The 24188-nt window shown below is 39.1% G+C and overlaps 1 protein-coding gene across 8 annotated transcripts in view; it reads right to left on the reverse strand.

The window, feature by feature from the left end:
• Positions 1–24188, reverse strand: part of MMP16 (matrix metallopeptidase 16) — a 290712-nt gene that overhangs the window by 80645 nt on the left and 185879 nt on the right. For all 8 annotated transcript variants that reach the window (XR_005595084.1, XM_039527480.1, XM_039527479.1 and 5 more), the window contains one exon: positions 9412–9716. Coding sequence is in view for 7 of the 8 variants with exons in the window: in XM_039527480.1 (XP_039383414.1) it covers positions 9412–9716 (305 nt within the window). In the remaining variant the exon portion in view is untranslated. The remainder of the gene's footprint in view (positions 1–9411; positions 9717–24188) is intronic.

Raw genomic sequence — 24188 nt, forward strand, 5'->3', positions numbered from 1 at the left:
CTAGCAGACAGATCCTCTTCTTCTGACTGTACAGACCTATGCCTAATGACTGAGTCCTCACAAACCAACCAGCTTGATTTTTTTAACAAGTTTTCCATTGCTTGAATGGCTGAAGTGGTGTTTCTGTTCTCAAGCATAGCTTTATATCCCAGTGGTAATACTCTCAAGGAGGAATTTTATGCAGCAGACACTGAACACTTCAGAGTCACCCTTTCAAGCTAGATCTTAAGGTACTGAATAAATGGAGGCTGTGTTCACAATGTGTAAGAAAATCCAGTCAAGGGGAGACTCAGGAGCCTTGTGGATAGATTACTCTATGAGGGTGCATCAGCAGAAATTATAGTTGCTGTGTGAGAGACTGATTTGCATTTTAATTTCTGTCATGCAGGTCTCATGGGTGCATCTATTGCCAAAAATGAATTTTAGCAATAGAAAATATTGTCTCATGGCATGAAGTGGTTAAAACTTTGAAGGAATTGGATAGTGACTATCTGCAGGATACGAAGAGGTGAATTTTTGGGAAAAGGTATGAAGAGAAAAGAACTAGTAACTCCCTCATTTCATCTGCAACTTCCAAAGTCATTTTTCTGTTAGGAAGCAGCCCTTTGAAATATTACCTTGGGATCATCATCATCATCATCATCATCAAATGTCATTACTGTAATACTAAGCCAGTTTGTGTTTTTCACATTTGTACAGTATCATCAATAGTCTAGTATTACACCAAATACATCTTCCGCTCTAAGTGTACGGCACATTTTTTTGACCTTGCCTTTTCTAACAAATATATTGCAAGGTGCATGTATGTATATAATAAAAACAAAACCCCAAAGCAAAGCACTCCACTGCACACAACTCTCCCTCTGGGGAGAGGATGAGAGAACAAACTCTTGACAGATGTTAGTCACATAGCTTAATGCATTGCTGGAAGATCCTCAGATACTATGCTTCTAAGCATGGTACAAATACCTATATAGAAAAGCACCAATTAAGTAAGAGCAGCATGTTATATGAAATGGCAGGAATACAGATATCGTAATTTAGAGCATCTTTTAATCTGGGGTCCTGGCTCTTATTATAACTGAACACTGCACATGACATCAACATTACTGAGACAGAAAGCCCCCTCAAGAGACTTCTTTTTCAACTCCACTAGTTTGTGTTTCCAGCAGCACATATCTGCTCCACTGTGTCAGCTATGCTGGCAGCAAAGTGAAATTTACTAGAAGCTGATCCCTGCAGTTCAGAGATCAGGATTTTCATCAATTTCACTTGGCTGCTAGCAAACCACCCAGGGCAAATTGAGTGAGTGCAGTCTATGTACTAAATAGATTCTAAGTATGTTTCACTTGACATTGTATTTACATCATGTCTGAAAAGCCTTTTCTTGGGAATCTACAAACCATGTGCATAGGCAACTCATTTTTGTTGCTAATAGTTTGCAAAAGATCAATAATTTTTCAGGGAACTAAATAGTTAACTAGGAATAACCTAATCCCTGCAAAGGTTTTCCCATAGGACAAACTTTATGTACATATAGATTGCAAATGTTCTCTTCTAATGCAAGCCCATTGCGAACATATTTTCCTTGGATTTCAATGCAAACAGTTAGCAAAACATCTATTGCTTTTCTTCTGTTACTATTTTAAAAGTTTTCACTGTCCCTACTTCTCAGAATCCTAGCTGTATCTTGAAGGATTAACTGACTTCTGCAGAGCTTCATTATACTGCAGTCATGGTACTGGTGAATCTGCAATAGGGCCAAAAAAAATTCCGCAGATCCACATATTCAACTTTGACTCCAAGATTCTGTTTTTTCACAGATGTGAACTGCATACAGGGAGACTAGAATAAGAGAGCTGAGACCGACTATATAGATCTAAGCACAGATTTGAGGAGTGCTAATGTAGACAGGTCTCCAGGCAGCAACTGACATTTTAAGTACTATACCTTGTTGTCTAACACTGCTCAGATTACAAAGTACAGGAATGGAAGGTTTCCCTGTTTTCCCAGAGCAAGGTTTCTAAGGCATTGTTTATATTAAAAAGCTACCCTTGGGTGACTAGATCAATTTAAAATTGATCTCGTTAAACTGGTGCACATCTGTAAGGTGTATGCACTTAAATTGGTTTAAATAAATTAGGTAATTTACCAAAGCAAACTAAACTGATTTCAACAAAGGTTTAAAATGGTTTAAGTGCTTCTACATTAGGGACATGAACCAGTGCAACTAGATCAATTTGAAATCAACTTAGTTAAACCAGTGCAACTTTTCTAGTATAGACAAAGCCTATGTTTGAAAGTTAGAGGCTTTTATTCACATTGGTGAAGAGAGGAAAGCTATAAATTAAAAAGGCAGAAAATGTAAGATAATGTGAATTAGTGATGGGACTGTATCCAGAAAGGCATTTCTAATTTGTTTCTTTATTAAAAGTTTCATGATGTGTAAGTCTTTATCCGTGATATCCTGATCTATAAACATCTTCATCTCTCTTTAGCTTACATTCATCTTTAGGATTTTACCTAAGAACTTGTCCTATTTAATAGGAATTATGTTTACAATAAAACATGCAATCAAGGTAGAAAAGAGATAGATGGAAAAAAGATGAGAAAAAGATGCAAGGGAATAGTAAGGAAGAGGAATCGACACGCTGTTAACTGTCAAGAATACTTCAAATTCATTTTTGGCCATGATTTTAAATATACAGAATCTGTTACCTATAACTGCTATTTCTGAATCTTAGTCATCAAGACAGACTGATGGCAATAGTTTCTCTTTCCTCCAACAGACAGGCAGCAGCAACCAAAAACTGCCAAGATTTATCAAAATTTGTCTTCCTTTCCCTGTCACCATCTACCAAGATGAAGCTTCAGCTAGAACTCAGTAGTTAGAATCTGCCTTTGATGGGTTAGAAGGGGTGCCAGAGAATATTAGGAAGCTACAGGAACTTGATCCAGCAAGTAGTCTTTGATGGTTATCAAGAGAATTGTGGTGATTCAACCCCACAGATTCCTAAACAGATGGAGCTGGTCCCTAAGAGCTTCTGTAACTCTAGAACAGTTAGTTCAGACCCTCCAGTCTTCCTTCTTTGAAAGAACAAAAGGTCCACAATCCACTAAGTATTTGTCTCTGTCTCTTTTCAAATTAGAACTGAGACAAGGAATTCTGCCTCTAACTACAACCCCCTAGCCCTGGAGGCTCTATGAGGTATGGAAGCGTTAATTATATGTCGGGCTTTCCATGAAAGCCCCACCAGAAGAGGCTACCTACAATATGTGCTGAACCAATGTATTTCTTGTATGTTCTGGTTATGCTCCTGACCCAACCACCACTCCAGCATCTCCCACATTCTGGGCTGCACTTAACAGTTCTTGGACCACTACATCCCTCTCCCTTTAAATGACTTTTTGTCACTGTGGGCCTTTGATAGTGAAATCAAGCCTACTGACCATTGCAAATAATAGCTGGAGATGATTAATGGAAATATTTTAAAATATTTGCATTATTCCAAGTGCATGTGTGTGTCTAGAGTAGGGGTTGGCAACCTTTCAGAAGTGGTGTGCCGAGTCTTCATTTATTCACTCTAATTTAAGGTTTCACATTCCAGTAATACATTTTAACCTTTTTAGAAGGTCTCTTTCTCTAAGTCTATAATATATAACTAAACCTGGGGTTGGCAACCTGTGGCATGCGGCTCGCCTGGGCCAGTTTGTTTACCTGCCGTGTCAGCAGGTTCGGCCAACTACGGCTCCCACTGGCCACGGTTCGCCGTCCCAGGCCAATGGGGGTAGCGGGAAGAGTTGCGGGCGAGGGATGTGCTGGCCGCAGCTTCCTGCCGCCCCCATTGGCCTGGGACGGTGAACTGCGGCCAGTGGGAGCCGCGGTCCGCTGAACCTGCTGACGCAGCAGGTAAACAAACTGGCCCGGCCCGCCAGGGTGCTTACCCTGGCGAGCCGCATGCCACAGGTTGCTGACCCCTGAACTAAACTATTGTTGTATGTAAAGTAAATAAGGTTTTTAAAATGTTTAAGAAGCTTCATTTAAAATTGAATTAAAATGCAGAGCCCCCGGACCGGTGGCCAGGACCCGGGCAGTGTGAGTGCCACTGAAAATCAGCTCACGTGCCGCCTTCGGCACACGTGCCATAGGTTGCCTACCCCTGGTCTAGAGAAAGACTGAGCTACTTGCACTCTCAGTACTACTTTGGCCAATGTATTATATTCTCTTAAATGGGTAAAGTTGAGAGGTGGGTCTCTGTCCTAAGTTGTGCCACTGCATAAATGCACTCTTCCTTTTTTTAATTTATTTTGCTATTTGTAAACTTACAAGAGGGACAAATTCAGAATTTTAAGTAAATGTTTGGCACAGATTTATAAAGACTGTCTGCCCCCACTTACAAAGACAGCACAGTGTAGGTGAACAGAACTTAACTCTTCCATATCTTAAGGACATGAAATCTCCTGTGTCTCAGGCATAGCATTTGTTTTGTATGACCTTACCAGTGTATTGGAATATCATAGAATAGTGCACTACAGAGGTGCGGAAGGAAGAGGGGGCTTTGTGTCTCTTGAGTACAGCAGAGCTACTACAGAATTGGCTCTACTATCTCCTGCCACCTCAGTAGTGTTGATTTATTGTCACTCACAGTGCATCAAAAACACCCAATCTATGGATTGAACAGTGACCAGATGAAGATGTTTTGCTGGAGAGCCTTGTCACAAGAAACAAGAAATCCAACAAGAAATATGGGATCTTCAGTTTCAATGTGAAGCCTGATAACGGTCTTCAAATGTATTAAGGGCTGTTAAAGAGGACGGTGATCAATTCTCCATTGTTCTCCATGTCCACTGAAGGGGGACAAGAAGTAACTGGCTTAATTGGCAATTAGGGAGATTTAGGTTAGATGTTAGGAAAAAAGACTTTCTAATTGTAAGGATAGTTAAGCTCTGGTATAGGCCTCCTAGGGAGGTTGTGGAATCCCCGTCATTGGAGGCTTTTAAGAACAAGTTGGACAAACCATCTGTCAGTGGTGGTCTAGGTTTACTTGTTCCTGCCTCACATTAGGGTAGGAGGAAACCCACTAGGTGACCTCTTGGGGTCCCTTCCAGCCCTACATTTCTATGAATCTATAAATATGGGTAGCAGTGCACAGTAGAGGATTTTTCTGACAGCACCAGGAACATTTAGTTCTAAAGGCAGATCTTTTTCTGGTCTTGTGACTTTAAATTTCAGGACGGCAGTTTGATATTTGTATAATTAGATGAATTCTCTGAGATGGGCTCTTGTTGGGGATTTTGATGATACCATATTTCCCTAACAGTGCCACACTCTGGAAAAGGTCTTTTTCTGGGTTTGGACCCATTGTCCAGTATCTAAACTTTCTATTAGGAAAATGAGGTGATATAGAGCATCTAAATGGCATGAAGTCATAAAAATGATCCATCTCTCACCAGCTGACGGCTTGAAAAATCCATATTTCTTTTTTTAAAACAGATTTAAATAAAGCATCTGTTTAATTAGGATTAGGGCCCCATTACTAGGTGTGGAATAGACGTATATGGAGTCACTGTCCTCAGCCCAGAGAACTTACAGAAACCTAAGGCCATGATCAGGTACTGTACAGAGAGGCCATGATCAGGTACTGTACAGAGAGGTACTGTAAATGGGGCACCCATATGAAAGGGCCCACTCACATGGAACAACTGGAAGAATGGAGGCCTAAAATAACAAGTGACACATGAAGGATGGGTGGAGAAGGATACAGTCCAATGTATAAAATACACAGACCTTCATCTCTCTACCCTGGGCTTTCCCTGCCCTTTCCCCTTGGCCCTCCACACACACACACACACACACACACACACACACACACACACACACACACACACACACACACACACACACACACACACACACACACACACACCCCTCTTGCTCCCATTCCTCTCCCTTAACCATCTGTTCCACAAATGCATTGCTCCATAGAAACAAATGGCCTTAGAGACACAGCTACTGGTGAGCTGTGAGAGAGGAGGACTTTGTCTAAGTGGAAAGCCCATTTGCTCCATGAGTCTCTCCTATTCTTTCTTCAGAATGCAGGTGTGGTGAGGGTTGAGAGTGCAGTTCTCCACACACGTGCGGCTTGATAGCTTTGCGGTCCATAGCAATATACCACTGTGGTAAGAATGGAGATAAGCAGCACTAAAATACAGGGAAGTCATAATTCCTTTGGATGTGTCATTTCAGACCGTGACATTAATAAACCCATACAAAGCAAGCATAATGAGAAAACTCAGAACACCAGGACATTAAAGGGAAAAAAAACATGATTGTGACAATCAGTATAAAGTAACATTAGAATATAACCACAGAGTGCTGGTGCAAAGAACTAATATGTACATGTTTCCTTCAGGTCAGGTTTTGGTTTCTAACAAAACTTGATTTTTCTCGTTGTTTTTGCATTAACTCAAGAGCTTCAAAAGTAGGGGTAACCCAAACAAAATTTATCGAAAACAGGATAACAATGTATTAAGGTTTTACGAGCACTCCAAGAAGTTGTTTATCTCTTTTGAGGTAGACAGAATTCAAATTGCCTTCATTAGCAGTGCAATATACTGTGGAAAATGAGCCTGGTTCTTATCAAGAGGGTCCCTGATTAGCATTTTTGCTAAATAACCAAGCTGTTCTGTTTTTTTCCAAACCACTCTAGAGCAGTAGAACAGGAGAGAGAGAAAAACTCATTTAGCTAAGTAATACTTGCAGCATTTTGGGGGTAGATTTTCTTTTAATTTCTGTCACTGAAGTTCCCTGCTCTTTTACTAGATTTTTAAATGATATAGACTATACTAGATAATGACTCTACTACATGATACAGGAACTACTATATAAGCAGTGAACCTTAAAAATATAAAGGCTATCTATGAAGAATAAATTGTGGTTCAACACCAGAATATGCTTTGCACCCCTCTGCCTTTCAGCGCACTGACACTGAGTCCTGGCAAGGTATTCAGACTTCATTATATATCACCCTCAACAACCAATCCAGCAGTCCCCAAAATTTGGAAGCATTCTTATTTTTCTAAGAAAATTGTCTCTTTCATTTCCCACAATACTGTGGAATCCTGGTTAACATCACCAGCCAGTTTTGTTCCTGACAGTATGTTTCATTTTAACAGGAATATCCCCTCCTTAAATATAAATGGATACACAAAAGCACACTGGATATTAACTGTAGAAAATGCAAATTGTGAATAGATAATATAATAAGTATATTAATTTTCAGTGATACTTACCATGGTATAATAGTTTACCCTTGATACAGATGCCAAGATCTTCCCCTCTAAGTGGTCAAAGTATTAATTTGTATAAGAAACTTCTTTTTAGGGATAATATTCAAACACCTCTGCTAACCCTTTGCTCGCCAGTCCTCTCCCACTTTTTTCTCCTTACTGAAATGTATCTCTTAAAAAATATTAGAGTTTGTCTACATAGGGATGTTAACCACAACTGCTATCCCACAGCAGTCATTCAGCAACAGACCTCATGTGGATGCTCTTATTCAAGAATAAGAGTGTATTTTCCTGATGGGATTAAACTACAGGCACAGCAATTGCTTTTAAAATTCACATTTTGCTTTAATCCAAAATAACTTTCAAGTGCATATCAATCCTCAGATTCTATTGGGGGCCTAAACTGATGACTAAAAGGAAGCACACAACAGGAGATATATATACCAGGGATTCTCAACCTTTTTCTTTTTGAGGCCCGCACAACATGCTATAAAAACTCCATGGCCCACCTGTGCCATAGCAACTGTTTTTCTGCATATAAAAGTCAGGGCTGCCATTAGGGGGTAGCAAGCAGGGCAACTGCCTGAGGCTCCATGCCAAGGAGCCACAGAGCTAAGTTTCTCGGGCTTCAGTTCCTGGTGGTGGAGCTCAGGGGCCCTGGCTGCAGTCCCATGTGGTGGGGCTTTGGCTTTCTGCCCTGGACCTGATGCCAGCCATACTTGACGGACCCTCTGAAATCTGCTCATGGCCCCCTAGGGGGCCTCAGACCCCTGGGCGAGAACCATTGGTATATCAGTATTTTAATTCAAATCTGCAACAGCTTTACTATTAACTCCACCTAACTGAACTCTGTCTGTTCTGAGCAGAGATTTTAACATAAAGGGGGTAAAATACAAGCAATACAATCCCACAGATTTTACTGCATTGTCAAGAATTTATGCTTTCATTCAACATATAAATGAAGTTTCTGGTAGACATTCTGTTAGTTAAGGACTTCACTGTCTAGATAGATGCATTGCTGTCTCATTGAGCCGCCTACACTGAAAGAACTGCACCATTATACGTGTTACCATACCCTATATCCATAGTAATAAAATATTAACTTAAAGCCTTGTTGCTAGCACCTAAGTGAAAATGGTGTTTAACAATAAACTGAGGCTCTGACTTGGAAAATCCCTGAGGAAAAAAAATTAAAGCCAGAAATCCCCATCAAACTGAGCAGCATTATGTGTGTGTTCTTAATTGCTGATTTTAAATTTTTCTTCTTGGGTTAATGGATCTATCACATCAATTCAGCAGATATTTAATTTTTTCTGCAGACAAAATAAAGATTTCTAAAGATACTTTGTCCAACCCTTCCCTCATGAGTGATAGAGGTCCTGTTGAAGACAACCAAATTCATTATCTAAATAACCTGTGGCCAACTTTAAACCAGGCCTCTTGAAAGAAGCCGGTTTACTCATCCAATTAACTAAATTTTATAATAAACTAACAAAGCTTAATTTGATGAGTCATCCCAACTAATCAGGCAGTATTAAATGGTTATCAGCTGCTTATGAAGTATTCAAGCACTGCCAGTTTGAATTTCAATGGATCTGCAGACACTGGGATAAATGAACTATATTCCTGAAATGGCAAATCAAGGGTTGATTTTGCACCAAGCCATGGCATCATCATGGCAAAAAATAGCAGACCAGGTTGTAGGTCCTAATTAGCTATTGGTCACTGTTGTTAACTGATGTTTTTGTGTCATAATATCCCTGCTATTAAATGTTAAATTTTTCCTCAACCTAATTAAAGATAATGTGGTAAAGAAAATGCACACAAAGGGTACATTACATAAATAATTCAATGGTTGGATGAACTCAGTAGCTCCTACAAGGAATTTAAGCTATCTCCAAAGAGAAACAACAATTATGTAACTTACATTTACAAAAAATTGTTTCATGTTGAAGATCCCTAACAGACCACATATTGATTGACACATTTCCACACTAATGTGGAATTAGTGAAACACCAACAGGTCCTTCGGAGCCCCAGATAGTATGGAAATTGTTTTCTGATTGTGGAAATGCACACCACACTTGAATTCACTATTTTTAAACTGAAATCTGTTCTTACCATCATGATTAGGATTTCCCAAAGTCCATGGCTCGTCTGAGTCAAAATGAGTGTCTCCCCCAATTCCTGGCCCAGGGAAGTAAGCATGGGCCAAAAATCCTCCCTCCCCGTCAAAGGGAGAACTGTCTCCATGAAAACCTGACGCAAAAATGATTGTAATGTCCACGTCCCTCTTGCCATTTTCTAATTCAATGTAAGGAACTTCTTCAAATGTCAGAGGAGTTACATTCTGCCACACATCAAAGGCACGGCGAATGGCTTTGCGGGTTTCGGCATCACCTACTTTTGGAGTGACGTTCTTTATGCTGAAACAAACAAACAAACAAATTAATCTGACAGAGTGCTCAGTGACACAACTCACATTCATTTTACTCTGATTACTGCAGGCATGGATATATACAGTGCGGGTAAGGCATTTTATCTTCAGAGAAAAATAGCTTTAAATAAATAGGTGAGAAATTACTGCATTAATCTGTGAAGTCTTTTATGCTAGATCTCATTATGGGTTAGTTATTTGATTCTCAGCGGTACAGAATTCTTATTCTAAGATCATTAAAAATATTTTATAACGAAAAAAATGCTTAACAGTGGGGTAACTGGATTAATCAACCATTGGTCATTTATCTCTTGGAACACAATTAGAATCAAGCTCAGCCAGAGGACTGCATGTCATTCTGATCAAAAACTGCAAATGTTCCCAGTTTAAATGAGATTTTAATTTCTTAGTGGTTAGAATTAACAACAGAATAATACCATACTGTGCCCACCAACCAGAACTTAAAAGGCCCTAAAAACAATTCTTGCTACATTCAGAACTATACAACTAATTCCTAATTAGAAACATTTTTTTTCCCATTTCATTGCAGGTTAAGATGTCCTTTTGCTGTCTTATTAAGCACACAGTGACCTTTTGTTAAATTAAACACTCCACGGGAAGAATCGTTTGACAGAAAAGTTTGAACTACTTCAGGAATCCGTACTGTTACAAGACCATTTGTTCTAAGCTATTTCATCAAAAGCAAGTACTCCATCTTAATTTCCATGATAAATGTGCAGAATTCGCAAACAATATTGATTAAAATGAGCGGTGGTGGAAAGTATGCTACAATCAGGGGTGAAAGTGGGTCAGTATGGGCCGGTACAGCATACCGGTAAGAAGCCAGTACTGCCCCGTACACAGCCCTCGTTAAACCACTGCCGTGGCAGTGCTTTAACGTCGTTGCCCCTTTTGCCCCCCCCCCCCCCGAGGCCGCCACCGATGGGGGTAGGCAAAAGGGACAACTGCCCAGGGTCAGTGATTTAAAAGGGTCCGGGGCTTCCGGCCGCTGACTCCGTGGCAGCAGCCAGAGCCCCGGATGCTTTTAAAGTGCAGCCGGAGCCCCAGGTGGCAGGGGACAGACAGCGCAGATGGGTTGGCTGGGAGAGGCAATAGGTAATAATTGGAGATATACCAATCTCCTAGAACTGGAAGGGACCTTGAAAGGTCATTGAGTCCAGCCCCCTGCCTTCACTAGCAGGACCAATTTTTGCCCCAGATCCCTAAATGGCCCCCTCAAGGATTGAACTCACAACCCTGGGTTTAGCAGGCCAATGCTCAAACCACTGAGATATCCCTCCCCCCATCCTGGCCCCTTCTGCCTGAGGCCCCTCCCCTTCTGGGGGGCCAAAGCCAGCCCCTGTACCAGTCATAATTTAACATTACTTTCACCCCTGGCTACAATGGAATCTTTACCAAAAATAGATATTTAAAATGAATAAACACACACACACACAGAGTCCCAAACGAATCAATTTGGAATCAATACAGTTCCCCACTGCTATTTGTAAGTCAAATGCTTTACAAAAGTCTAAGTATGTTACAGCTACACACTTATCTTTATCAACCAAATTTGTAATCGCCTCAAGGAATGAAATTTGATTTGTTTGACAAGATCTATTTTTCATAAAACCATCTTGATTGGCATTTATTAATCATATTAATTATTTCTTGTAGCAACTAACAAAGACCCTGATTCTGAAATTAGCTCTGTCTGAGTGGATCCCTAGGCCTTTGCAGAACTGATTGCAAGATCAAGGCTATATTAAGATTTTTTTGTAGTGAACAATATTGTACTATATGTTATTGTTAAAGATATAGAAAGTGAATCCCTTGCATAGGAAGTGGTATTTAAAATCTCCTAGCAATTTGTCGTTGCGGTAAGTTTTAGAGAGCAAATTTAAACTTTGAGGGGGCTGTATGGCAGGTGAGCTAATAATGAGTGAGGCTGAAGTATGTGATGGTGGGGAATTGACTGAATCCCTCAACTACTAATTTCCAGAGTTGTTAATATTTGGATTTTTTTGACGTTTTTCTTTGTAAGAGTATGCAGCATTTTTCAGAACTCTGCTGAAATGCACTTTTGCATGTGGTGAAAAAGGTTTGCTTTTTACACTTTAAAGATTATTGATCAAAAGAACTTAATAGAAAATTAAATTGTCCTGAGGTGAAACAAGGACTGTTAAAATCAGTTGGGGAGGTGAAGTGGAGGAGGCTTTACACTGACCTCGGGGGCTTTTGATCAAGCCATTAGTGTATCAATTTGCTGAAGAATCATAAAGGGGTTTTTAAAAAAACAGTTTTTAGTCCTGCTTTAACTGCAAATCTTAACTTAACCTTAACAATGGAGCTTCTAGCAGCACCTCCAACATTTTTTTTAAATGCCCAAGACTTTCAGTTTTAAGAAGCAACTTCTATTCATATGTTGTATGATAACTACATTTTCTAGCACATTTTGAAGTATAGTGTTAGCAGAATAGTGAACAACATCGATCTGGTGGTAAATGATACAATACTAATGTTAAACTTCAGAATGCTGGCAAGTCAGATTTTCACTCCATTCACGCTGTTCTCTGCGGAATTTCCCTCGACATACAGATTGCAAACCTTAGGCACAGTGGTGTAAGTTAAGTGCAGAATGAAAAGTTTAATTTTGAAATACCCAGCCTAATTGCATTTCAGCGAGACCTTTAATGTTATCTTAATACAGCTTTTTTGTGTACTCCATTACTCTACACAGGTCTGGCACCAATTACTAAACAACAAATTGTACGGGTCACTGTAGTATTATGCCACTTTCACAAAGATTAAATAGCCTCAGGCACCTTTTCCATCAGGCTTTAGCTATCAAGTTACTTCTGATAGTTCTCCAAATCCTGCCTTTCAAATTCAAGAAAAGTCCATTATTTATGGCTCTTCTACAACATACACTTCACACAGTAGAACAAAAGACATTCTTGGTTTCTAAAACAGCCTTCCACGGGGGTGAATTACATTTAAACATGTAGCATATGAAGAAAATATAAACTATTTGTTTATAACAGAATGTCTTTTGAAGTTTTCTTTAATAGCTACTGTGTTTTGGAAAGCTCCAATAATAATTGTGTATTTTAAAATGTATGTAACAGTAGTAAATGTGTCTACGACTGATTAAAAAGAGGCAGATTTTCATCTCATTTACACTGGTGTAGATCTAGAGTAGTCTTATTGAGAATCTTGCTTAAAATATGCAACAGAAGGGGACATGGAAAAAACGTGTCTGCAGTATAGGTATCATAGTGGCAAATAAACTAACTGGGAAAACTGTTGTCCTTTTGGAAGCAACAAGTTCATTATATAAGTACACTGCATTGGCACAACAATGCCCCCAACCCTTGCAGTCTAGGTGTTACTGCAATGCAAACAATGATAATCTCTTAAAAGACTTCATTTTGAACGTCACTGAAATAGCAAATTAAGAAGTGATAAGGCCCAAGGACTGCCCCATAAATACCTGAGCTATAAGTATAAAACCACTGCTCACCTGCCCTCACTAGAAGAGAGAGACTGTTGACAACTACCCACATAGAGGTACAAGAAAGCTTATTCACAAGGTATCAAACTTACAGATGCAGGAGCAACAGTAGGTTAGGGATATACCAGTGGGGGAGCAGTTATACTGTATGTCACCAGAGTGTGCTGAGGATCCTTCTTAAAGCAGGGTTTTCCAAACATTCAGACCTGGCAATCTCCTTCCAGAATAAGAAGTGTTCTGGGAGAGAGAGTTATGACACTTCTAATCCTAACCTTGAGCTGGTGACATTTTGTAACTGTAACTAAATCAGAAATAACTATGAAGATTTGAAATAGGAACTTTAATCACACAGGAGGGACACAATTATAAGCACAGTCAAAATTCTATGTGATGGATGAGGCTTTCTTGTTGATGGAAGAGGTTCCACAGGAGGAGAGAATGAGGAAATACACAGTTCCCATAATTTTTGATCAACAGGTAAATTACTAAATAGTCACTTTTTGTCAGTTTAGAAAGTTGTTCTCAGACATCGTGGAACGGGGCACCCAAATACCCCAACAGAACCTGCTTCAATACGGGGAGGGGGGGGGGAAACCCTCCAACCGCACACCCGTACTTGTTACCTAGCACTCAGCACTAGAACCCACAGTGGTATCATTAAAAAATTATAACCCATACTCAATGGGGACCACATGCTGAAAGAAATATTTCCCAAACCCCCTCTTCTGGCCTTCAATCAACTCCCCAGCTCACCAAGCTCATACTCAGAAGCAAGCTCCACACAGACCAGGTCACAAGAACTCAAAAGTGGTACCAGACCCTGCCATAACAACAGATGCAAAACCTGCAGATATATCTCCACTGGTATGATGATCAACATTCCCCACAACACACCTTTCAAGATCCATAGGTGCTACAGATGAATATCAGAACATGTGGTGTAGCTCATCCAGTCAGTAAATGCCTCAATAACAACTATGTGGTGAAACAAGACAGTCACTATGCTCTCAAATGAACTCACACAGACAAATAATAAAAGGCACTCATGGGCAAACACTTTTCACAAAACCATCATTCAATATCTGACCTCTCAGGCCTCATCCTCAAAAGAAACCTGCACAACACCTTCAAAAGATGAGTATGGGGGCTTAAATTCATAGCTTTGCTAGACACTAAAAATCATGGTTTTAATAAAGACACTGGATTTATGGCTTATCACAACAATCTGTAAACCACTAACCCAGAGGTAGGCAACCTATGGCACGCGTGCCGAAGGTGGCACGCGATCTGATTTTCAGTGGCACTCACACTGCCCAGGTCCTGACCACCGGTGTGGGGGGCGCTGCATTTTAATTTAATTTTAAATTAAGCTTCTTAAACATTTTTAAAACCTTATTTACTTTACATACAACAATAGCTTAGTTATATATTATAGACTTATAGAAAGAGACCTTCTAAAAACATTAAAATGTATTACTGGCATGCGGAACCTTAAATTAGAGTGAATAATTGAAAACTTGGCACACCACTTCTGAAAGGTTGCCAACCCCTGCACTAACCCCTCATTTTTTGTCCTATAACTGGAGAGGTGTTAACAGGCCATTTCATCTTGAATAGTCTCTCAGAATATGTGCTATTTATACTAAACAATCTATTCCACCTTGTACTTAGTTGTGATACTCTGAGTACCTTACCCAGGTGAAAATGCGCTCTGTGTAGCTCTAAAACTTGTCTCTTTCACCAGCAAAAGTTGGTCCAATAAAAGATATTACCTCACCCACCTTGTCTCTGATAGGGAAGAACTCAGTGTTTTGTTGTTGTTGTTGTTGTTCTTTGACACAAACACTATTTTCAATTTATTACCTGCTTCGGGCACTAGAACTTCTGAATCCATGTCTTTTGCCCATGAAAGAATAAGGTTTTCTTCAGTGGAATGGACCTTTTATTGCTATATGATATCTACAGAAACCAAATACCATGTCTAAAGGGCTTTCGTGTTAACATTGCTAGTCTGAGTAATTGGATCTTGTTGATTTTATAAAGGTCTCAGGTTTTCTTCCCCCCCCTCCAAAAAAAAAAAAGAAAAGAAAAGAAAGAACAGCTCCATCCTTCAGTGACAGATGTTTGTTTTCTAAATATCGCAGCAAATTTGGGGACATCGTACTCTCGGGAACTAGCCTCTTTAGGACATATCTCACCTGATGATTTGGAATCAGTCAGCATAAAGCTAGACGTCATATATTTGCCATCATACTTTGGCATTTTCTTTTTCTTCCTTCGCTATCATTAAAATAGTTTCCTGCTGTCCATATGCCAATTGCCACTGAGTTTTTTTTATTAAATGATCATCCATCTTTCTGAGCCAACCCAAGCCCAGAAGGGAGTCCCAACAAAGCCTGAATGATGCCCGTAATGCGTGCATGCGAAGCTATCACAACAACTGTCCCAACTCATGATCTGTGGGCATGGATACTTGTAGTGTCTGTTGTACATAATAAATAGATGTTTTTAATGGGGTTTGTACTGCTTTACCTAGGGTAAATTCAGTATACAGATTTAATATTTTATTAGCAGGGACTCTAGTGGCCTGCTGTACTGGTCTCACTGGATCACTAGCTAGAGTTCTCAGGGCTTTGACAAACCCGTTACACAGGGCTGAGGTGGGGTATCCATTTTTTAAAATAATTTTAAATCTATTGATTTTTCCCCTAAAGACTTATATTTTTATTTGATTTCCCATGACACTGCCACAGCTCCCCCAAACACAGATCTCCTCTGAGAGCTGCATGGCATGGGTTGGGACACTCTGTTCTAAAGAAATGAAAAGCACAGAAGGATAATAGTGTGGGACATTTGTCTGAATGGGTAAAAAACTCCACTTAACAATCCATCAAAAGTGATCACCCAATTCTAGATTCATACTTGATATGAAAAGGTTAACTTATAATGAAATTTAAACAAGGGCTAAATCTGAGTAACTTGTTAAAACCTTATCTTCTCATTGGTTCTGCCATCAATCAAAGCTAAACTGAGCTGAATACCTTTTTTTGCTTCTCTTGTCTCACTGCTTGTCTTACTGAAATGAATGGATTGCCTCTGGTCAAATACAGATTTCATTTTATGCCACTATTTCCCCAGAGACACTCTTCATCAAGTTACTTCATTAATCTGTCACTGGTTTGGGTTAAGTTTTAGCTTAAGCTTCTTTTAGTGTCATTTTGATAACTCTTTGTAACCTAAAACCTGTTTTTCAAATAAAGTGTGATCTTGATTCACACAGTTACAGAATCAATTGATTAAACCCAAATCAGAGATACTATTTGTGATTTTCCTATTTCACAACCGTGTTGCCATATTGGACAGAGACTATAATTCTTTTACCTTTTCTTCTCCGTTAAACTCTTTTAACTCATTAAAAATGAGAAAGAAAGGAACAATTAAAGGGTAAGTTTCCAGGATCCAAACCCAAGAGTAACAAAACACATTATAGACAAATACTTTTATTGAGCAAACGTTTTAAGAACCCTGAAATTCGTAACTTACTAGCTTATTTAAAATCTGTAAAATTTAAGAATAACACTTTTAAATTTAATTTATGTTCCAATATTTTATTATTTCAGGTTTGCTGAGATAGGTAATCATTAAAGAAGTGAGAACTAGTGTTTCACCATGGAGGTAAATTTTAGATGAAACCAGTTGACTTGAAAAAAAGATGTGGTAAGGAGGAAACATTTTTTCTTTATTAATTAGCTATGCTCTTCTACAACATAATCAGCTTAATTGACTGTTATGCATGGATCCTCTTGGAAGTACAGATATCAGGCCTTTTCCATAGCTCAGTTTACTGTCAGCATGGTGTGATTTAATCACCTTTCTGGGCATACAGGGTATATTTTACCCCTTTATTAACAGGTTAGAAGTTCTGAGGTACAAAACAATGGATCCTCTATTGCTAGCACCGCTGTAATACAAAAAGGGCAAAGATCACCTTTTAGTAAATTTAGGCAACCAATATGCTATAAGGTAAGGGCACTTATGCTTAATCAGCACATTGGAATTGATAACTATTCTGTGATATTCAGATTCTTATATTATGCCCAGCACTGTGGCATCTTAGGCCTAGTAGACACTAGAAACTTTTCCTAGTATAGTATACTCCTGATTATCCGAACACCATGGGGGACATGGATTTTATTTGGATGAGTTTGGATAATCAAGATGGCAGGAGCCATTCAACAGCAGGGTGGCTTCTCACACAGCCGGGGGTACATCCTCTTCCTTCTCACAGTCCTGGCTGGGATCTCTACTCTGCCTTGCACACTCACTCCCCCAATAGCGGGGGTGAAGGAGGCTCCCTGCATCATCACAGGGCCAGTGACACTGAATCTCTGCAGATTCAAAGTGCAAAGCAGACTGCCCCGGCCAGGACTCTGCTCTGCCCCACCAGGACCGCAGCCAAGTGCAGGGATCACTGAGGAGTCACTGGCCCTTCAGTAGCGCAGGGAGCTCTCTGCAGCTCCTCTGTTACGGTCCTAATCACTCACTTCTGGACAGTGGGGCGGTGGAGAGCTTCCATGCGCTACTGCAGGTCGGTGACACCTGATAAAACAGAGGAGTATCTGTCATGTGGTGGGCTGTCCATTCCTCCACTCAGAGGGAAAAGTTGTGTATGTGTGTTTGTTTAATTATATATCTCAAAAAAACTGGAAAGGAGGGTGGGAGAAGTGAATGTCACATGTGAACTGAGAAATGGTGAGGTTTGTTGTCATTCTAAGTAATATCATGAAAATAGAGGAAAATGTTACAGTGTAGCATTGCCATAGAAATATCATGCAATATAATGCAACTTCATTTTGTGTAGACTCTTTCATATTTGCTATCAGAGGGGTAGCCGTGTTAGTCTGGATCTGTAAAAGCAGCAAAGAATCCTGTGGCACCTTATAGACTAACAGACGTTTTGGAGCATGAGCTTTCGTGGGTGAATACCCACTTTGTTTGGATGCTCCAAAACGTCTGTTAGTCTATAAGGTGCCACAGGATTCTTTGCTGCTTTTTTGTTATGTCCCAAAATGCACTGAAAAGTCAAATAATGCAATTACAAAGTTAAAAACAAATGAAATCAGAGGGAGAAATAAATTATGAGTCCACAGAAAGAAGAGAAAACCTGTTTTCAGACAAGAGCTGAAGTAAGTGGACATTCTAGAAGAGACAAATACAGAGGAAGTTGCTCCAGAAAATAGGAATTATGCCAACAGCAGTGTGATTTTTGTAAAGAGAAGCTGACTTCAGTAGATAAACAGATGAAGAGTGCAGAGAATGCAATGTATGGCTCATGAGGTAGTCTGCAAGAAGTTCACAGAGGGTTTTTTACAAAGAAAAAGGGCAATTTTGTACTGGACACTCAGATGAGGAGCAATTAAAATTACCTGAGGATAAGGCTTATGTGTTTACCTTTGTAGATGTGAGAAGGTAGGCAACAGCATTCTACAGATGCTGGAATATGTTGAATTGGGACTTTGGGAGGCCACAGAGATGGAAGTTGGAATAGTCAAGGAGATGAAAACATGGATGATGACTTCAGCTATATCCAAGTAAAGGTAGTGGCAACATGCACACTTCTTTGTTGTTATGGCAGTTTAGATAGGAAGATTTGAGACAGGAGCTGTGAGAGGAAAAGCGAATTTTAAAGTAAGAATGATACAGGCATACAGATAGTTAAGACAAAATGGAGGTCTGCATTTAGGAAAAAGTTGTGTTTGAGCATAACTGTTTTGCCTAATAAAAAAGATCTTTTTCCTTGGAGATATTGAGGTGAATTAAAGTGAAATAAAGCCATATATTTGTTTGGTCAAGCCAGGAACAAGAGTGAACATGGAGAAGTTATTAAAGAAACTGAAAGATATATACAACTTTGAATCATCAGTGTAAAAACAGTAGGTAAAGAAAGAGGAGGTAGGTATCTGATAATTTAATGGAAAAAGTACATAGGAAGAGAACTCAAGCTTAAAACTCCATGTAGGAGAGGTCTTGGAAAACAAGGATTGTTTCTCTATAGGCAGAGGGAGAATGGTTTGATAAACAGAAGACACATAACAAAAGGGTCCTGGAGATATAGGCAAGCTTTGCTGGAGGTCCTGGAGGTTGGAGTGAGCCATAGAACTCAAGTAAATTACATAGTTATTGTAATTAAAGGAATAAGTATATTTCAATCATTACAAGAGAAAGGAAATCACTAAAGGGCAAATCCTAGGGTCCTTACTCAGTTTTATTTTGTCTTCACAGGCAAAACCACCACTGACTTTAAACATCGCAGTGACTTTAGAGGGAGTTTGCCCAAGTAAGCACTGATTAAAAAAAAAAAAAAAGAGAGCTTCAGAATGACACACTAAAATACCTCTGTCTTAAATAAAACAAACAGTAATTAACAATCCAACAGGAAATGGCCATCTCGGAAATTTGGTGTAAAATGTGTCATAAAGAATTAGCTTTCCCATTAAAACACGCTGAAAATCAAAAACAGTTATTCTAAGACATATTAATTTTAAAAAAATTGGAGAAATTTTAGAGTCAATTTAAAAATGATAGGATTTCCAAACTATTTTAGAGGCAACACTGTTTCTTTCAATCTTACTTTATGTTACAATCCATGCCCCTGGTGGAATATATTAAAATTGAACCTCCACTAATGGGAAAACAGTCTAATTAATTAACTCTAGAAATGAAACAGTGATCAGAAATTCAAAAAGAATTTTGAAAACTCTTTTTTTGATTCTATTCTTATCTAGTAAATAATCATAAATGGCCTAATTGTGCAACCTGCTCTCATGCTGATGAGCACGTAATCATGTGAGTAGTTTCTTGGCTTCCATGGGACTACTTACATAAGTAAACACTCACCAATATACTGGAGGCAGGATCAAGCCCTAACTAGGGTCTGATTCCACAACATTTACTAGTGAATGTTAATACTGCTTAAGACCAGGAGTCGTCTCATTGCAGTCCCATTAGTTCTTAAGGATCAGGCCCTAAAGTACCATAACAATTCACGGGAGTTCTCCTATAGGGAATAGTTATATTTCTATTATAAAGCTCTATTTTCTGGAGTCTTGATATGTTTTTTCATTGAGAGTCTGGAGTAATACTGTCATGTCCTATGATAACAATGCATAGAATAAACTTACAGGTGTCTGTAGCTATAAAAGATCACTTCAGTTCTAACACCGCATATAAGGCTAGATGCTCATAAAGTCCCAGGCAAGTTATTCTGTTTAACTAGTCCCAGGATGTATTTTTGTTGCGGCCCAGTACGTACCCAGAAAGTTCCCAAGTGTTTCGAGATCTGTTTATCTGCCCACACAAATGTTCATGACCCTGAGGTACTAGAAAACAAGGCATTTTTCAAGTACTACATTTTTGTCTTTCATAGAAACTTCAAAGCTACATATATAGTCACACATCCTTCCTTACAAGCTCTTAATCATGCTCTCCATGTATGGAGATATCACTACTCAATTGTGTATCTCTAAGCACCTTTTTTTTTCCTATTTACAGTGTATGCTCAGTGACAGAGTAAACTAAATAACCTCAGATACTTAGGGCCAGAGTGTGGAGCCCTTATTCACACTAGTGAGCACTTACTCAAGTAGTCCCAATGGTTTCAAGTGAGGTGTCCTCAACCTGGCACCAAACAACAACAACAATTAACATGTATGCATGTAAAAGTAATGTGATTATGAGCGGTGGTACTTTATCCTACATGTGTTTGGAAAGTTTCAAATACTCCTATGGGATATAAATGAATACAACTGAATTACAGCTGGTTGTTTACAAGAAATAAATTTATAGCCCTTAAGGTCAGAAGGGACCATCATGATCATCTAGACTGATCTCGTACACATTGCAGGCCATAGAACCTCAAGCACCCACTCTGTAATAGACCCCTAACCTCTGCCTGAGTTACTGAAGTCCTTGGACCATGCTTTGAAGACTTCAAGTTACACAGAATCCACCATTTACATTAGTTTAAATGGGCAAGTGCCCTGTGCCCCATGCTGCAGAGGAAGGCAAAAAAACCCAGGGCCTCTGCCAATCTGACCTGAGGGGCCTCTGCCAATCCTTCCTGACCCCAAATATGGTAATCAGTTCGATTCTGAGCATATGGGCAAGACCCACCAGCCAAACACCTGGGAAAGAATTCTCTGTAGTAACTCAGAGTCCTCCTTATCTAGCGTATATCAAAGGAATGGTTTCCAGAATTAACAAGTGCCCACACCTCCAACTAACTTCAACACTCAGGACCCCTGAAAAAATCAGTGGTTAACATTTCCCATCATATCTTCTTTTTATTTTAAAGAAAAGATGTTCAGTTCACATCTTTTTTATTTGGAGTTTGAAATAATACTGTCATGTTTAATAAAAACAATGCACAGTTTATCCTTACAGTCTGTTGTTGACTGCTGGTATATATTAAAAGTCAATATGCAGGCGTCAGTCCCTCTGCAATCATCATCTATAAACTGATGTATTTATGCTTTGTACATTCAAGTGCAAGCTGTCTCTATGCAAATTCAAAATATTTGATTGGTTTTCCTCAGTGTCAGTTGTGCTTCATGGAACTTTTAATTTTCAAAGACTTGAAGACCTATAGCCACTTCCTATGTTTCTTCATTTAAAGGGTGTTTCCTGAAGATTTAGCATGAAATTCTCTCCTCCTATTCCATCCATTTAGGGCTACTCAGGCAATTTCCCTGCCATAGGGTAGCTCACATCTGTAATTAAGTGGTATAACTGGCCAGCATAAAATGCCTCCCTCCCGCCATACTCTGAGCACAGCTCATACAGAAAGAAATTAATCAGGATTGGTGATAGAGAAGAGGGTCACCTACCTGGGATCTGATCCACCAGTGAAGTCAATGGAAAGATCCATTGATTTTTAACGGGCGCTGGATAAGGCCCCTCACCCACCCACATCAGTTAAATAAACCCTGAAGTTGAACTGAATGATATATCTTGCAGAACAATCAAAACTGCTTTAAACTCAGGAATACAAAACAGAGCTGCAGAATGGCGTTTAATATATTAAATTAATTGTGAGTAACCCGGCTTTAAAAAGTAATCTTGAGTTTTATATAACAGGCTTGGTTCAAGATACATCTTTACCTTTTGATTAGCATATTGCTACTTCATTTCTAAACATTTACTACAGGCTGAGGGCTCTTTCCAGACTCCTTTTTGTCTGATTCCTAATGCTAGAGTTCAAATTATGAATAGTAAGATTATCTTTCTGATTATGGAGATTTTATGGTCGATAATTCTCCAATGTGTTTTTCTAACCAAATCCACCTTGATATTCATTATTATAAAGATGACAGTTTTATTCTCATTGATTTACATCATGGTATCATGTTCAAAAAGTTAAATGGTTTATTTCCTGAAGCCATAAGTGGAGGTTGCTATTGTGACAAGCTCATAAAATGTCTTCATGTGAACTGAACATTCTATTAAAAAGAACACCTCCCTAAGTATCACAGACGTCTTCCCTGACTCAGTATTATGTTCATTAAATCATTGGTTATATAACACAATCCCAAACTCTAAGACAAAATCACGGTTGTATCACATTAGTCTCTGGCTTGCTTTGGAATGGGAAAATAGTTTTCTAGTGCTCTGGACCAGTGATTCTCAACCAGGGGTACACGTACTCTTTGGGGGGTACTCAGAGGTCTTCCACGGGGTACATCAACTCTTCTAGATATTTGCCTAGTTTTACTTACAAGCTACATAAAAAGCACTAGCAAAGACAGTACAAACTAAAATTTCATACAATGACTTGTTTATACTGCTTTATATATACTATACACTGAAATGTAAGTACAATATTTATATTTCAATTGATTTATCTTATAATTATATGGTAAAAATGAGAAAATAAGAATTTTTTCAGTAATAGTGTGATGGGACACTTTTGTATTTGTATGTCTCATTTTGTAAGCAACTAGTTTTTAAATGAGGTGAAACTTGGGGGTACACAAGACAAATCAGACTCCTGAAAGGGGTACAGTAGTCTGGAAAGGTTGAGAGCCACTGCTCTGGACTCTCTGTTTTAAACACATACTTTCCTGCCAGCTAACATGTTCAACACTTCTCAGTTCATAATGGACTGATTTCTCTCTTGGGTAAAATCCCTCTGAGTGCTGAGTGTGTAATTTTTAAATATGGTACCAGTACAAAGAACTACGATTATAGTATGTATTAATATTATGTACAAGGCAAAACTAACTGTAACACAGACTGACCCTGGTTGTTGGCATCTAGGATCAAACCTGGGATCTCTGGAGTTTAATGCATGAGCCTCTACTGCTTGAGCTAAGAGACACATCTCTTTTAGCTACTCCTGTAACAGGCTCATCAATCTCGACCTGGTCAAGCCATGTCTAGAGGGGGACAGAGTGCCACACCAAGCCGACATGGGTTGCATAATACATCACAGGATATATGCTGTAGAAACTGAATTACCATATTAAAAATATCCAGTAAATACATTTATGTAATTGGAAAGTTATGGTACAGAGGAAGAAAAAGGGAGAATTACTAAAAATAGTAAATACCAATTCTGTGCTAAGGACTGACATGCATACACTTAGTCAGTGAATGCAGGAATCATCTTACTTTCTTGTGGTCTCAACCTTACCCACCTCCTAAAGACCAATAACCCCATACTCTGAAGGACTGGGAGGTTGGCTTCATCTCAGTATAGGCATCCTATTTGGTTTACACACATTATTTCTCTCAGTCTCTATTTCTTTAGAAGCTCACAGGAGACAATGTGGGTGCTCAGATCATGTCTTTCTGAAATGACATAACTTAATCCCATGAAATAGGTTGTGGTTCTATCACTGTTCCTATGGCAGCCAATCACTTGAGCCTCAACAGCCCATGTGAAAGATC

Source organism: Mauremys reevesii, linkage group 2, assembly GCF_016161935.1.
Source record: "Mauremys reevesii isolate NIE-2019 linkage group 2, ASM1616193v1, whole genome shotgun sequence".
Taxonomy (NCBI): domain Eukaryota; kingdom Metazoa; phylum Chordata; order Testudines; family Geoemydidae; genus Mauremys; species Mauremys reevesii.